The sequence below is a fragment of the Bradysia coprophila genome, unplaced genomic scaffold, assembly GCF_014529535.1.
Source record: "Bradysia coprophila strain Holo2 unplaced genomic scaffold, BU_Bcop_v1 contig_297, whole genome shotgun sequence".
NCBI classification, from domain to species: Eukaryota; Metazoa; Arthropoda; class Insecta; order Diptera; family Sciaridae; genus Bradysia; species Bradysia coprophila.
In genome coordinates, this window is record NW_023503555.1 from 8,825,940 (window position 1) to 8,843,057 (window position 17,118).

General features: G+C 35.9%; 2 protein-coding genes across 2 annotated transcripts in view; one reads left to right on the forward strand and one right to left on the reverse strand.

Moving 5' to 3' along the window:
* LOC119079037 (ATP-binding cassette sub-family G member 1) overlaps window positions 1-17,118 on the forward strand; it is a 51,290-nt gene that overhangs the window by 8,115 nt on the left and 26,057 nt on the right. The window contains exon 2 of the mRNA XM_037186824.1: window positions 9,288-9,720. Coding sequence (XP_037042719.1) covers window positions 9,477-9,720 — 244 coding nt within the window. The 5' untranslated portion in view covers window positions 9,288-9,476. The remainder of the gene's footprint in view (window positions 1-9,287; window positions 9,721-17,118) is intronic.
* Window positions 12,911-14,387, reverse strand: LOC119079079 (arrestin domain-containing protein 3-like). The gene is made up of 3 exons (XM_037186888.1): window positions 14,198-14,387; window positions 13,247-14,132; window positions 12,911-13,189 (listed from the first exon to the last, which is right to left on the reverse strand). Exons 1-3 carry the CDS (start codon window positions 14,339-14,341, stop codon window positions 12,945-12,947), a joined length of 1,275 nt encoding a protein of 424 aa, XP_037042783.1. The 5' UTR covers window positions 14,342-14,387; the 3' UTR covers window positions 12,911-12,944.

A 17,118-nucleotide genomic window follows, 5' to 3' on the forward strand; every position in this document is an offset into this window, starting at 1 on the left:
TCATACGTGCATAATATTTATTATCACATACGCGCGGTGTTCGGATGTCAAAATTACACTTCAGTTCTATGTTGTTGTCTCGTTTTCGCTTACGTGATATTTAAATGTTGCTTATATATACAATTTGCGTTGAATGTTAAACCCTCCCCCACCATCCAAGGGTTGTGTGATTCATGTATTACTCGGGATAAAAATGATCGCATCGGATTTCACACAAGAACTCGATTTTTATCTTTTATCTTGTCACCATTACATGCTGTAAGCTCCTAAAACAATTCTGTATTTTTCCTTAGTCATTATAATAAGCCACTTTCGACCCTAGGGAACTCAAAAGCATGTAAAAGAAAAGAATCTCCTTGAAGAAATTGATACGACATCTTTTACTTCAATCCGTTAACGTACATTTTGTTCGATAACAGGTGACGTTCTATACAAATAGCTGTGCGATTTGTTGTATTCTACATCGTTCATGGATCGATAATAGCAGAATTACATTCAGTAGAAAGAAGCTAATTTGCCGAATCTGTTTAGTTGATAGAACTATAAGTTTTGACAATTCCGTCGAGTCATGAGCTGACGGTATTTACATTTACCGATAAAATCAACGCACTTCAAGCATAAGTGGTACTCTATATAGAGTACTGAAACTGGACAGTGTATCGAACAAATTTGAAGTGCGTTGATCAAATCCATAGTCACAGCTGATGTCAGCCTGAAACAATTTTCATAATTTAAAAGAAACACAAACAATTAACATGAATTTAGTCATGTCGATATGCTTTTTGTTCAGGTCTGTTCAAGATGTGAAAATTTACACACGAAAACATTGATTGTCGTTGTAATTAGTAACATTTGTCACAGGTACATTCAGCGATTAATTTTGTCCCAAAATTTAATTGTTTAAAGAAAACATCTTCAAGACAAAAGTCTAACCTTCGATGGATTCAATTTGATTGTGTAATGGAATATTTTTCGGAAATTACAATCGTTAATTTGTCGACTACAGTCGAATTAATCAAGCCTAGCCGCATTTATACGTTTATTTTCATACAGCAAAGAAACCTAAACAAATTTATGTTAATGTGCTGGTGGGATTGCAATAAATCAGGTGCTCCAAAGGTCAGCGGTTTATCAGTGAATCAGTGAACTGAATGAAAAATAATAATTTCGAAATTCTTTCCTTTGTGAACTTTGTGAATGTATTTATCAGCATCGTTTATCATCTGAGCTCTGCTAAAAATTCGCAGCAAATTGTTTTCAAAACATTCCACGCCGATTACTCAGCTATATCCGCGATGCAATGATAGTAAAGTCATTGAAATCTTACCGTGTTATCGGTATTCCTTTTTTCGTTTCGTGTTTATTCCGGTTTTTTCGGGAATCGTTTCAAACTGTAAATTAATTCAGAAATTAGCAAAACTTATATAATGTTCCGTCCGAGTATGTTGATCTTTTACTCTCCCAGTCCGCGACGATCGTTCACAATTTTCTTCGAATTTACTAGTTATCGAAATACAGTCGACATCAGTTAAACTTAGACATAAATCTGCTTCAGCTGTTTTTCTACTTATGCAGACAAAAGTCTTGCTACATCTTCACAGATCAAATAGTTGCACTCTCGCACGTAATATTTCTAAGACCGTATGAATAGTTTTATTTCTATGAGTGGACCTGGACCAGCTGAAACAAATGCATGCCTAATTTCACTGACGTTTACTGTAAATCTTAAGTTGAATAAAGTAGAAATTGGGGTCAGAAACTTTGTAAAAACAAAACAATTCATGCCGTACGTGCGCTGTAGAATGAATCAGACAGATTTATGAGATAATCGCGATTTGTTTTGAAGCAACGCTGAGCATGTTTAGCCCTTGTCAACTTTTATTTTTAATTCTCAGCGGCCTTACGACGAGAATTTCATTTCAAACTAACTCGAAAATATTCTCTTAATAAATAGGGCCCCCGATTCCGAGCCTTATAACAAAAGATGACGTCAAAACGTGAACAATAGTAGGTTACTATGGATGCTGCGAAAGCAGTTCATTGCATGAGGTTCAATTTTGTGATAAAAGCAAACTCCCAAGTGACAAGCTTCGGTAACTGTCTTGACGAGTGTAGAGTTTGTATATCCGATCCGAAGACGAGCAACAGTTGCAGGAGCAATTTGCCCAAAAACACACGAGTGAGTTTGCGATGATCACAAACTTGTTTCCGGATTAATGAACTACTTAGCAGCATCAAATGTTATCTGGTTTACTGCCTGAACATAAAAATTCACGAAAAATTAGCCGAATAGTCCACACGTGATGGATCATTTTCGCAGGGGACAAATTGCTATGTTATGTTCAACTTCCGCATGGGGGATGGCAGTAAAAAAATTTGGGGGCTCGCAGTAAGCCTTGCTCTTATTTAGATGAACTACTCTAGATTACAATGTATTTGCTCGGGTAACTATTTATGTGGAACACTTTGATTCTTATTATTGACTTAATAGTTAAATCGTTAAGATAACCCAACCGAAACCACAGTAAATGCTCTTATCAGTTAGAAATTTCGAAAATTTAAAGTTTTATTTAAAAAAAATTGTCTAGCCAAAAAAGTAGAACATCGCGGACATAATCAGTTATTTATTGTCTGTAATAAAATAGTCCAATGTGGGTAACACATAATTTTGAATGCGGATATAGATGTGCATTAGTACACAGTTAGAGCACAGTTCTGAATGATACAACGAACATAGCGTTATCGAATATTATCACTTCTATCAAGGGAAAAGCTCACGTCGCCGATATGTAGGCTACGTTTGGGCGTAGAAATAAATTATTTTTAATGATTTCTTCTGAGAATTATTCAATGTATGTTGAGCTGGGCAGCGGAAACAACTCGTTGTTCTACCTGTTACATACAGCTATTCATCTGTTATCGATAACCACGACAAAAATAATGACAAGCTCTGGATAATGCATGTTAAAAAGATTGAAGTACAAGATTTGAAATCAATAGATTAAAAATACTTTGATCAATGAAAGTAATAGATCTGATAATAATACTGGTCATATACTTGCCGTCTGTAACAGGTTAAGGGTGCATGCTAAGAGAATATTCAGATTTGAGTTTTGATGAGATATTAAGGGTTGATTTCCACTTACCAAAAACGTACTCCGTGTGAAGGACAAAATTGAATTTTTTCAATTTTTGCTTTGTTTCCTTGACAGCTTGAGTGGAATGCTGAATGCTTAAGAGCCAAAGTGAGCAATGATAAAAATAAGCGATGGATTTTGGCTCGATGCTCTCTTATCTGGAATTTCTAATTTAGAAAAATGTTGCAACAAATGAAGTAAAAGATTTTGCAAAAGTTTGATGACAAGTATTTTCCAATTCAAAGAATTAACAGACTTCATAGTCGTACTGGTCTAATTTGTTAACACCGTTGACGTAGCAATGTAGATTTCATTTCAGCTAAATCCATATTGCTTCTCTTGGTCTTGATTATAGTTAAAATTACAGTTTTCGATGATGTCAGTTAGCTAGTCAAATCAGCGCTCCTACCTGGTCAACTTTACTCTGTCGTGGTTTGATTTTAGATATAAGAAATGTCGCGGTATGTCGTGGAGTTGCGATGAATAAATATTGATGCTGATGCACGGTTCATGATTTATCTGCATATTTGTTCTTTTCCAACGAATGTAGACGAAAACTAAGAAATTGTGACTATAAAAGTATTGGGGTCGAACATTGAATAGTCTCGTATGTTCTCAGCTTTAAATATTCACAAACGACATCGATCGATTATTCTATGACCTTCAGCGTTTTTTTATTGGAAAAACATAATTGTTAGTTCTCGTCGTATAATTATTGCACATTGAATGTTTTAGACTGCGTATGTGCTACACTGTATATTTGAAACAGATCGGTATGAATTAAATGATACGCTACACACGTTACAAAAACATTTATATTGTGTATATGTAAGTTGTACCATATTCGCGAACCGCAATTTCAATACCACTTGATGTACATACAATAATGTTGTTAGACTTACCGTGTCATTGACATTGTTGTTACTTGGACACAATATTGATACTTATGCGAGAGTATGTTTCTTTAATAGTGTGCGAATTTAGATCACTTTACATGACATGGTGCATGGTCATCTGATCGGTTTTCTCAAAAAGAAAGGTAAAGTCTCGGTTAAAGTGTGTTATGTTACATCGTATGTATATGGTGCGACCTTTGTTGCATTCATTTCCATTGGAGTTTCGCAATTATTATTCAATTTGCCACTGAAGAATGTTTTATTATTGTGATAATTTGCATACATGGTGCAATTTGGGTAATAATTTTTGTAAAATTATGCACAGATACACGCAGCGTGCAGTGTTATTATGGTGTCACAATATGGTACAACCGACTTTATGGCATGTCAAAAATGACCCATTTATCGAATCAAAGTTATGCTATTCTGAAGTCAGAGCTTCTACATACACTTTTTGTAAATTTGTAAAGTTCATAGAAGAGCCAGGACTGCACTTGCTACCTATCGACCCATTGGGGGTCTATACAAAAAAAATTCCCAAAATCAACCCCAATCTCTATTGAAATGCTACCGGCCATTTGGGCGAGCATCTCTCAAATTAGTCCTAAAACTTTAGGGCTTGCCATTGTATTTTCCTTTTCCTCTACAAAAGGGGAGCATATCACAATCGAATCATTAAATCTACTACTTCTGCTGACTCGATACCCTCAGCATGTAAAATCCATTTCGGGATAAAATAACTCGGGATAAAAAGATGAAAAGTCTGGTTTTCGTGAATTTATTGACCTCGGCTACGTCTCAGATCAACAAAATTCACACAAAAACTTTGGTTTTCATCGTTTTATCCATAGTCTTGTAAAATTATATTTAGTGTGAATTTTGTTGATCCGAGGCGAAGCCGAGGTCAAAAAAAATTCCGAAACCGAGGTGTGTAAAAGGCACTTTCGACCCAAGGAAAGACAAAGGCATGTAAAATACTATTTCCTAGGCATGCTAAAATGCTTTCTCGGAGGCGACTTCTGGAATCGAATTCGTTAAAAAAGCTTTCTTGAAAAAGTTTGTAGCACTGTTTTTCCTTAACAAAGACGAGATATTTTAACACAAGTTAGGAAAGTTTCATTGCTTGCTCGTAGATTTGAACTGAGGTCCAATCGATATGTTTCATGCACAAAGCTCAATTAAATTGCAACATTTTGTACATTCAAAGACTTATTAGTCATTGGTGAGATTCTTCTCAGTCGACTTGTCTACAGCGCTTCACGTGCCATTTTATTTAAATCAAACAACTTCTGATTAATCGAACGAAACAACATTCTCCGCGTAGTACACACAAATATGAGAAAAAAAATTATTTTACATAAAATCACAAAGCTATAATTTCGCGGACACGAAAAAAGACTTTGAACTTGACATAGACCATCGATTCGCAAAAAAATGATATTCTCATCATCGCTCAATCATGAAATTTAGTTTTTCTGGAGGTTTAAAACAGTATATTGTCGAAGGTATTTTAAATGGTAAACAAAATTCCGAGTGACGGGAAATAGAATTCGTCATTCTTTTCTATTGAATCTTTTTTTTACCACTTAACTACGGTCATAAACGCTGAAAAACCTCGATGGTTGTTGATCATATCGAGTTGAGTGATTAAATAAACAAATTGTGTAGAAGTCGTAATTGTTTTGATGACTTTTCTGATTTGATCGTTTTAAACTCATCCGCCTTACAGAGCATTTTTGAGTTGTTCTTCATGCTTTTTGGTTTTTACAATGCTTTGTGATCTGCCGCTATTTTCGTCGATGTGAAATCTAGGCAGTTTTTCGACTGAACAAAAATTAAGGAACAGACGAACAGGTTGATTTTAAAGCTTTGGAAAATAGACTCAATTGTCTTGTAAAATCATGCAAAATGGTAGATAGAAGTGATATGGTTTTGTTAGTTGGCATCGGTGGCTTTGTAGACGGGTCACATTAGAGAATTATAGGAAAAATGATATTGCATTGATTAAGCTTCGTTTCAAATAGGCTCTATTATGTCAATAGTTATTTTTGTGAGAGTTTGCGAAGCTAGATGATAGAAATTTCATTTTTCTTATAATTAGTTAATTTCAAAAGACGATTGCATTTGATTTTCCAAGATGTGTTCGACACCACAGCACTGCTCCTAGCATTAGTGTCATTAGTTTTATGTTTGTCCGTAATCAGCTATGCAATCATGGATGACGCAATGAAATTAGGTGGATGTCGGCACTTGAAAAATTGTGAAAAATGGTTCAGACCTGAACTTGCAATATAAAATGCAGTTCAACAGCTCAATTTGCGAGATAAGGCAGGCAGACAGTATTTATGAAGCGCGCGAAATTTTAAAATGGCATTTTTTGAGCGTTGGAATAGTCTACAATAATGTCAGGATTGCGAGGGGTGACGCATTCGGGATTAAATGGATTTAAATCCAATATGATCCCATGTATTTCTTGGATTAAATGTATTAAATGGATTAAATTTGAAGAAGTGCGTGACCCCTCGCAGGATTGGCTATTTTATCGTGAAGTGAAGTAGCATTACTCTTTCTAACTGTACCAAACGAGGTACCAAACGCATTTTAAGTATTATTTATGTAGAATCTTCTAGTCCATAGGAATCCTCGGTTTATAGTACTTCATTCTTTGTGCTCTAATTTTCCGGTGATATAACTTCTGCTAAAATATCCGTGAAATGTCATAGCAGTGAATGTGGTTGAAATAGGGCGTTGACAAAAGTAATTTTATGACGAATTTACTAGAAATGTAATAGAATTGTAGGAGAATCTATTACATTTGAGAATTACTCTCATAAGGGGATAAAAATGCAATTTACATGTAAAATTAGAAATCAGTGAAAGTGAACAGTGCAGGATTCTGTAAACAAAGAAATTAGAAGATATTTCGACAGCGTCTAAACGAATTTTGTTTTCTAGAGAGAGTATTGATTCGAGCTTTACTGTAGTTACACATAACAACGCGAGTTTGACATACAATTCTTTTGTTTTCTGTCCTTTTTCAATTGCTTTGGAATTTAAATCTTGCGAAAGCTACGCAATTTGGTCGATCGATTCATTTCAATCATCAAAATTGCGTAGCTTTCGAAAGTTTGAAGCTTCAAAACAAATGGAAAAGGCCAGAAAACAAAAGAGTTTTATGTCAACCTCCGTGTTGCTATGTGTACGAGCAGTTAATTTCCAAACACCATTTCCCTATTGTCATAAATAATGTCTATCTACCGATTCCATCTCAAATAGCCAATTAAGCTGAAATTATCTTTTCGTGATGTTTGTAAAGTAAGACGTGAAATATACTTACCATAAAACAAAAATGCTGGTTAGATCAAGTTCTACTGGACTTTTGTTTAATTTGACACGTAAATACCATAAAAATGGCCAGTTTCTAGTTTCTTACCAAATTTTCAAATGTCTTTTCATTATTTCAAACGTAAATTACGTTCTACACCGGTTAGTGCGTGCTTAGTTCTTTGAAAAAATCAAATGAACGGTCGCAAATGACCAACAATAAGAAACCAAAAAAACTGGACAATTATCATAAAAAATGAGAATTTAAAATGTAAAAATTAAAATTTTCCACAACGAAACAAGTTTAAAAAGAGATTCGGAGGTGACTTCAGTTATGTTTTTGCCTTTTGTGCATTTTAATTGTAATAATCTTTTACTAAATAACATAGCACACGTAGACACTCATATTATTCTCGGATTTTCGAGTAATTGCGACGTTAATAATAATTTGTAAAGAACCATTCAGAAACAGAAAATTATTCGGGCTCAAAGGTTTCAAGACTTAAATGGTACACTTGAAGAAAAATGATTTTTGATTCGGGAGAGTATGTTTTTTGTATTTGGTCAGTCCAATATTTGATTTAACAAATGGGGTAAAAGATTTTGATTCGCCTGAGGCAGTTGTGTCCTTAGAAAGATATCCGTATTTTCTGGTTACTCTGCTATAGTAAACCTCCGTTGTCCTGTAGAGTAGAGACTACACAATTTTTTCAATACTTTTTTCGTTGCACTCTCGTAAATATCCATGAATTTCCTTAGCAGTGAAGATGGTTAAAATAGGGCGCTGACATCGGTAATTTTATGACGAAATGTACTAGAAATGTAATTCTACAAAAAACTATAACATTTGAGCTTTAGTTTCGAAACTATAGGATATAGGGCAATGTTTAGAATCTATAGATCATAAACAAATGTTGCTTGGAAACTAAAGCCCGAGCAGATTTTTCTACTACATTTAGACATACATGGAATTCTATTACATTCCTAGTACTTTTCGACATAATAGTATATTACTTCCGAGGTTCCAAGTTGTGTATTTGATAAGGGGGGTGTTACAGCCCGACCCGAAGGGGAGGGCTGTATTCCCCACTTGTCAAATAACAACTTGTAACCTCGTAAGTACAATGCTTTACGTGATTAGGCAATGTAAATGAAAATGAAACATGCTGTAACACGTAAAGTTACTAATGTCAGCTCATTTGTGAACCAACTTCATTGCTATGACATGTTTACCAGAGTGGAGTTATTTCACAGGAAAATAGAGCTTGAAGAATGAAGTACGTAAACAACAATTGTGGCAAGGAGGTATCTTATAAAAGCCGAGACACACATGTGTGTGTGTTGCGATTTCAACAGTATTGAGTTTCAAAAGTAGAAAATTTCGTGTACTTTGTCTACGGGCTCGTTTTGAGTTTTTCTGAGACACCCTAACTCGACCGGTCAGATCAAAGTCAGTAAACTTTGGTCAAAAGAGACTCATGAAACTCCTCAATTTAGCTTCCTTTTTCGTATGTTTCGCTATCATTTAACGTTAATTATTTTACCAGTTCCCGACTTTCGTTCGAATATGACAGCGTCGATTGTATTTATTTGTGAATGCACAATGCGTACACATCAAGTAGGAAACAGAATTTGCAAAGAAAACATTTCTTATCTTGCATGTTATGAGTGGAAGATGAAGTGAATGCCCAGCCCAGTTAAGTTGCTATTAATCGACGGCAAGGTCAAAAAAGAAATGACTTAACTCAATGGGGTGATAGAGAGCATTTTAAACGGAGAATTTATTTCAGTTTTTTTTAATCACAACGTTCATGTTTACTGTTTACAATTCTTTCAATTAATCTAAAATTACGAGAGTCATGTTGCACCTTGAAATGAATGTTTTCAAAATGCTACAGCCAATTAAATCCAACAATTTTTCTTTCAACAGATTAATGATGACAATCTGGCACTTTCATAAGTAAATGGAACAAAATGCAAACGACTCTGTGATAAGCATCAGTGATGATAAATTGATATGAGCAACTGATTGAAGCAACAAAAATAAAAATAAAAAAATTCTCATCGCAATTTAAAGTTAAGAAAAAAACAAAAATTTAAAAAAATACCAAAACACACAATGAAAACAGACAGTCAGCGTTTCGGTTGTTGCAGTGGCAACGATGATATTAGTGTGGAAAATTCCTCGATGACTTGTGGGGATAGTACAGACGTGGATGAATGCATTCCCGTCAACAATGTTAAGGTGTTTGTCGATCAGCCAGATGATGGTATCGAATTTCCGAATCGAACGTCGATGGATCTGCAATTCCAGGACATCAAGTATACGGTTGGAAAGTTCTCTTTGCGGAATCGCAAATACGGTAAGTCTAGTCAACATAGTAGTTAGTCTAGTCAACATAGTAGTTAGTCTAGTCAACATAGTAGTAAGAAAAATTTGCATTCGAATTAGTCAACTAGTATGTATTGTGACATGTGCCGTAATTTACTGTGAATTCACTTTCTCGCACTAGTGCGAAAAAACTATAAGGACGTCCATTATCGCACTGGAGAGATTGTTGGATATTCGTCGAAATGCTGCAAAAATAAACCTCTCCTCCCACAAAGGCGGCTACCGTTCACACCCTGTAAGGCCAAAGTGCAATGCAAATGTTTCAGGCAACAAAACCGTTAATAGTTATTTATGACATCGAGTGCGAAGTACTTTATTAGGCTCTAGATGTGTAATTATGACACGAGGCCACAGGCCGTGTGTCAAAATGCACATCGTGAGCCTAATCAAGTACTTCGCACCGAAATTCATACAACGTTTTATGCAACAGAGTGATCTAAAGTTCGCAGTTTTCGTACATTATGATCTCGAGTTGCATAAAACATTTATCAGAACTCAACATGTGCATGTTGAGCGAATCATAACAAAAATGTAACAAATTTTTACATAGAAAATTCAATTACATTTTTTCATGATTCGCTTAACAAGCATGAAGCTATGACCTTATACTGAGAATGTTTTTGTACTGCCTGTTGAGATGTGGCAAATGTTAGTGATTTTTGTTGTCGGTAACATTTCCATGGCACTACAGTCCCTCAGTATTGCAACAGTGGAATGTTCCGAAATACTATCTATCGTCTTAGATACTTGTCTCACACACACGATCTGTTCGTGTTTCTAAACTCACCTGTTGAATAGAGCACATTTTAGCGATACATATCGCATTTTTGCACCGCCGCAAGCCTACCAATAAGCGTACGAGGCGCTATATAAATTGATGAGATCGAATCAACGTTTCGTTCAAATTTGACAATTTTATTCAAATTTACGTTTTGTGTACATTAATGATTGGGTTCTTTTTAAACATTACTGCCAAGTCAGCATTATATTGTTAAGAACATTACTTTCAGAATCGTTTAACTTTGTCAGTTTCCATTCATATTGTAATGAGACTGTCCAAAACATCGGGGATCCATCATTCAAACACAATCAGCAAGAATATATTTAACAAAAACCCACTTCACACTTCAATTAAATCATGTTCGAAATTATCAAATGTTTTCTCAAGCATTCAAGTTCACTTTACACTTTTTAGCCCCGTACGAAGTACAAAGGGGCTTATAGGATTACGATGCCGTGTGTAATTGATGGAATTCGAAGCAGACGGTAAGGGCAAAGTGTTTCAAATCAAATCCGATTTCAAAAAAAATTTTCCCTGAAAGGTAGTTGAAATAGTGAGGCTAAGTTCGAAGATGGGCATATTCGGGTCGGCCCCTCGTGAGTTAGGGCCGCCTAAGTGTTTTAAGGTCGATTGGGGATATCTACAGCAAAATAAGCGATGGAAATGGAAATGTAAATGAAACGGCAAACAATAGGTACTGTCGATACCAATTCAGGAAAAAATTTTCATTAAAATCGGTTGAATGGACCGTGAGTTAGGGCCGCTACTAGGTCCTAAGGGTATTTATACTCAATAAATTAAAATTTTAAATCAATTTGAAATTTATGTTACATTTGAAAGGAACGTCGTACGGGGCTTCGTAATTGCGCTATGCGCAATTTCTAAGATGTACAGATTTCATGCAAAAGTCTTACAGGTAAAGTATGGGGACAGGCGCACTAGGGTCACGTACGCAATAGATATACGGGTTGGTACGGGGCTCGGTCGCAGCAAACGCTCCAACTGTTCTGATGGCTCGTTTATCGTCAAAACGTAGACAGAAGAGGTCGAAGTTCTAAGTCAGTTATAGAACGCAGACATTTGGCAATATTTCTTAGATTAAATCTTAGAAGTTAATTCGCTTACAGGATGTGTCAGGCCCGGAGTAGCTATGTTGAGTGATCTCGATGGGCCGTTAACTTTTTTTACAAGCAGCTAGAGCTCTGTTTGTCGTTCCGAAGTTCGTCTTTTCGTCTCAGGTTAAGCAAAGTTGGTATGCAAAAAGACAAAAAAAATTTTGACCGTAGCTTCAAAGATCGCCTGATAGGCCGTTAGGTAGCGAGTCCGGCCCTGGAACGTGTTATTATTTTGAAATTTTTGAGACACTGATAAAACCAGACAAAAAATGTTTTATTGAGGTAAAATACATAAGAAAATGACTAGAAAGTGAACATATGCAACGTGAACTAAACGAGAACCAGTTATCCATTCCTAAAGCTAAAGCAATACACATTTCATTAGCAGTTCGGCTCGTTATTAGGAGCATAAAAATACAAGTTTCTTCGAATTACTTTCATTGAAGAAGTTTTGATAAAAAAAATTTCTTTCTATTTCATCACATTTTGAAACTGATAACGTCGCACACAGTTGATTTGATTGAACTAGGAGCTAAGTATTTCTGGTTGTTTTCACATTGCGGACTGGTAAGGGGCTATTCAGTTCTATTCTTTGCCTCAAGAGAACTCACTAAAAGTGAATCATGCGTTTGAGTTTTTTTTCCTTTCTTTTAGCATTACGTTGATAGTGATTTTCAATGTCCTGTATGAGGACACATTATTTGATCTACACTGGATCTTCACAAAACAATTCACTCCAAGTGCGCCAAAAATTTAAATATTTTCAACTGACAGTTGGATTAAATAACGATGAAGTCATCTAGTCAAAATATCAAAACATGGTTAGAAAACAAGCCTGAACTGACCTGAATTTGGTTTCAATCAAACATGTCAAGTCAGGTTTCAGGGAATCTGATTTTTTCATACGAATTTTCAAGCCAACCTGTCAGGTTTAGATTAGTTCAGACTTGATCACTACAATCAGGTTTCAGATAAAATCAGGTCAGTTCAAAATTGATTGAATATGGTTCAGATATTTTCAGTTCAGGTGCAGAAAAAACTAAGATGTTCCTATTCTGAGCCTTAGTTCTCGCGTAAGTAGTACCGATTGAGTAGCCCCTTGCTAATCCGCGATGTAAAAACAACCAGAAATACTTCCCTCCTGTTGATTTACTTTCTCTTATTTTCTTTGCACTGTGCAGAGTGTTCCTGTGTTTGGTTGAATTAAATTCTAGTTTTCAAACGACCTGTTCATGCTTGGTTTTAGCTCTGTTGTTTTATTAAATTTGTCAACAAAAATCTGTGATTGGAGACTCCATCTTAATGCACTAAATCTAACATCTTTTCCTTCCTTGTAGAGTCATTGTTATTATTATGATTTGCTAAATTATATGGTGGTGGGGCTGCACCTCCAGGTAAGTTATTTCCCAAATTCGTTGGAGCGTATGCGTATCCAAAATTTAAAACCGGATACAACGGACTAAATGGCTTCTCATCCGTTAAACCTTCATCGGTATCTCCATCTGTAGATGTCATACCCATTGCCTCTTGGTATGATGGCGGTGCTAAAATTAACATTCAATTCAATTCGTACAAAATTGCAAGACAAAATGTTCACTTACGTAAGTCTTGACCTTGACTGTGTGCAGCAAATGGAGCCGACGGAGCAGGAGCGAGACTCGTGGCTCCATCAGTCGGATTTAAAATGGAAAGCATTGGTTGAATGGGTGTTTGATTTTGTAGTGGAACAGTCCCAATGGTTACTGGCAGCCGAACAAGAGGACTGAAATGCATTCCTCCTACCTTTGCCACTATTTGAATTATATAGGTGACTTGAATGATTGAGCATGACGTGATGTTGGTGGGCGGAACGGCCGGAAAGAACAGATTCACCACCGTATTCTCTTTGCTTTTTCTAAGCACACCCGAGTGTCGTATTTCAGAAGTGGACTCAATTCGTTCCCGTGTCTTCGTTCTGGGCGTCTGACTGTTGTAGTGAATAACCTTTTTCAACGAAACTTTTATCTCCTTGACATCAATGTTTGACTCATTGTTGGTGGAGATTGTAATCGGAACTGATTGTCCAGCAACAAATCCACGAGCTGGAATTTCTGCTGAGAGATAAACTGCTTTGGAGCTCAGTCCCATGTAGAAACTCTTTGTGGTCTCGGCTTTCAGGGGTGCTCTTATTGCCGGAGTGTCGTAGTTGAGATCGTACACTTTTATGACTGTAAAACCGAAGCTATACTTTAAGTCCAACTTCCACGGCCGTTCGAATTCCACCTTGATCTGATACCGAATGTGTCCGTACTTTGACTCGAAGCTCGTTGGTAAGTTAAGCGGTAGCACGCACGAAAAGTTAAACTGATGGAAACCGGCCGAAAGTTCCGTTTCAACGCCATTGTAATTTCCCATCAAATATTTCACCGTATTCAAATAATCTTCCCTTCCGCTATAAATAACCGTTCGCCTGTGCCGGCCGGAACCTTTGGTTTCTGTCCATTTACACTAAAACGAAAATTTTCAACATTTTAGGTGTCTGATTACATCACACTTATGTCACAGAAATTTACTTTTGCATATCCTTCAATTCGTAGCGTCAATGCCTTTAATTTTCTCGGTTTTTCATTGGTAATATTTATAACACCCGACAACGTTTGACCGCTGTAATAGACAGCATTTGGATTAGCATCGAAATTCACTTCACAAAACACCATTTTGCTCCCGTTGCTAGCTTATAACTACATTAAAAACCACTCTAGATGTTGACTTTTTTATGAATTTTATTGTGACCAGATAACGAGTAGAAGTGTTATCTCTAGAGAGCTTTTTTTTTAAGTATTTTCGTATCGATGACTAATCTTTTTATCAACGCATTGTGACGTCTTTCTCCATTCCGTAGTATTTCTTAGCGACTCGATAAGCTTTTTGTGTGTGCTACCTGTCCTTTACTTTACGATAGCAGATAATTTCACGGGGCATTGTTGTTAGTTTCAAATACCAAAACAAATTAGGTAAACATTCCATGTCGTCATTAAGAAATTGTAGTGCAGACAAAATTGAAATTTGAATCATCGCTTAATTACAGGTACTCATAACTGCCGATAAAAGTTTACGTTCTGCATGGTTTGCAATAATAAGGAGATCGCGTATTCTGCAACGGATAATGTTGCACCTGAACAGATAGGAAATTCGGGATTAAAATTTTAGGCCCGTGTGGGATTAATTTCGATTTGTTATAGAAAAGACGACTTTTTGAAAAAGTTCCCGCAGAAACGGCGAGTTCCTGAAAAAGAGATGAGTAGTTGACGATTCTTCATGAACTCACATTTTCTTCATTAAGTCATCTTTTCTACTCGCCTTGTTCAAATTTCGTACTAGAAAAGGTGAGTTCTTAAAGAATCTGTGACCACTCACCTCTTCTTCAGGAACTCATCGTTTTTTCGGAAAGTCGTCGTTTCTTGTGTCGTCGATTTTTCAGTGCAATATTTAAGTCTGAGTTCATTTGAGTGTTTTGCATAGCCCTGTTTCACTTTACGTTTAAATCTGCAGCTGAATGGATCATAAGTAAGAGGATTTTTTTAGAGAAATCTTCGACCTATTAATTATGAAAATGAAAGGTAACAACTCGGTAAAGGCAAACGTATTACTACGCCGTAGTTACTACGGTATGACAAAGAAATCTTTTCATGTTACAGGCACTATTTTCGACGCCCTCACCATGTAATAGTTATTTACATAACAAGGGATAAAAAGTTGAAAAGTAGAGTTTTCGTGTGAATTTTGTTGATCTGAAGCGAAGCCGAGGTCAATAAACAGACAAAAACGATACTTTTCATTTTTATCCCGACTTATGCAATGGATTTTACATGCTTTTGTTTTCCTTAGGGTCGAAAGTGGCTCATTACACACCTAGGGAACACAAGAAATTTGTTTTAGGTTTCAAAATCATGTAAAATTCATTACAAAACTCGGGATACGAGTTGAAAAGTCATGTTTTCGTATTTTTATTGACCTCGGTTTCGCCTCGGATCTACTTTCCAACTTTTTATCCCTTTTTATGTAAATAAAAAGATGAAAAGTAGCAAAGAAACATACGAAAACGATACTTTTCATTTTTATCCCGAGTTATGTAATGGATTTTACATGCTGAGAGATGCATGTAAAATAATATTAATTCTGTTGTTAAAATGTCATTTGATCTAAAATCTTGTACTTCAATAGATTTATTTATTTATTTATTTATTTGTTGGTTTTGAGACCGTTCTAACAGCCTTTTACAGCCAATAACAAGTTCAGTCTGGACCACCGGCTTTACGTGACTTCCGAACCACGCCTCGAAGTATGTAATTACTCTCTGAGGAAAGTTAGGTGCGAAATTGATATCTCGCCTTAATGTAGGCTAGACATATGTACACAAATTCATCGTATTTGGGTTACGTCATACGATTCATTCAGTGTGTACATCGTTGCAGCCACCAAACACACCGCAACTACCCAAATTATGAAGCTTGAGTGAACTAAGGACGTTACCAATGCGATATAATCGCTAGAAAAATTCCATACGAAATTTGTCTGTCACGGGAATCGAACCCGGATCATTTTGGTGGAAGGCTAGTACGTAACCACTGAGCCATCCCGTCACTAACACCTTTTGATACAAGCACGGAATTTTGAAAACCGACACATTTTTTGTTAATGTGTTTTACTCGAGTTTATGATTTCTCCATATAAAAATACATGTAAAATTCACAAAAAACCAATAAACCACAAAACAGAAAATGTGTCGGTTTTCAAAATTCCGCGAGTGTATATAAAATAACGCCAAGCCAGAAATCATCGCTTATTTCGTAATCGTTGTCGATAACAGATGTTTTCTGAACTGGATGGATCATACCTATTAATCGTCCTTCAATATTCCGAAGGTACAAAACTTTATTTTACCTGGAAAACATACTAATTCCAGGAATATTGATTGCAGGTAAAATAAAGTTTTGTACCTTCGGAATATTGAAATACTGATCGATGAAGTGACAGAAGTGACCGACTTGCCAATAGTATCAATCATTGAGAGTCCTGTGAAATAGTGCTCAAATCCACAATCTCTTCTTTGGAAAAACTAATGTGCCAATTTTGACGTCTTTTGTTTTCTGTCCACCAGCGCCCTATTACAGTCCTGAGACTAGGATAAAAATTAATTTTCAATTTTCCATTCAGTAAGCTTTTCAGCGTGATAGATTCTTAGAAAATGTAGGCAGTCGCTTTTTTAGTCCCATTGTGTCTATCATTACCGACAATAGAAATTATTTAAAAAAAAATGTCAGTTTAAGTTTGCGTGCAACTTCTGTATAATGCAAATTAAAGCGGTGATTAATATGGCCTTTATTTGCATGTAATTTCTCTCATCAATATCTTTGCAGTGTAATACATATTTGTAACCCGTGTAATGACATGCAGTTTTCCAATTAAAATTGGTATGCAAAAATTTCTTGTA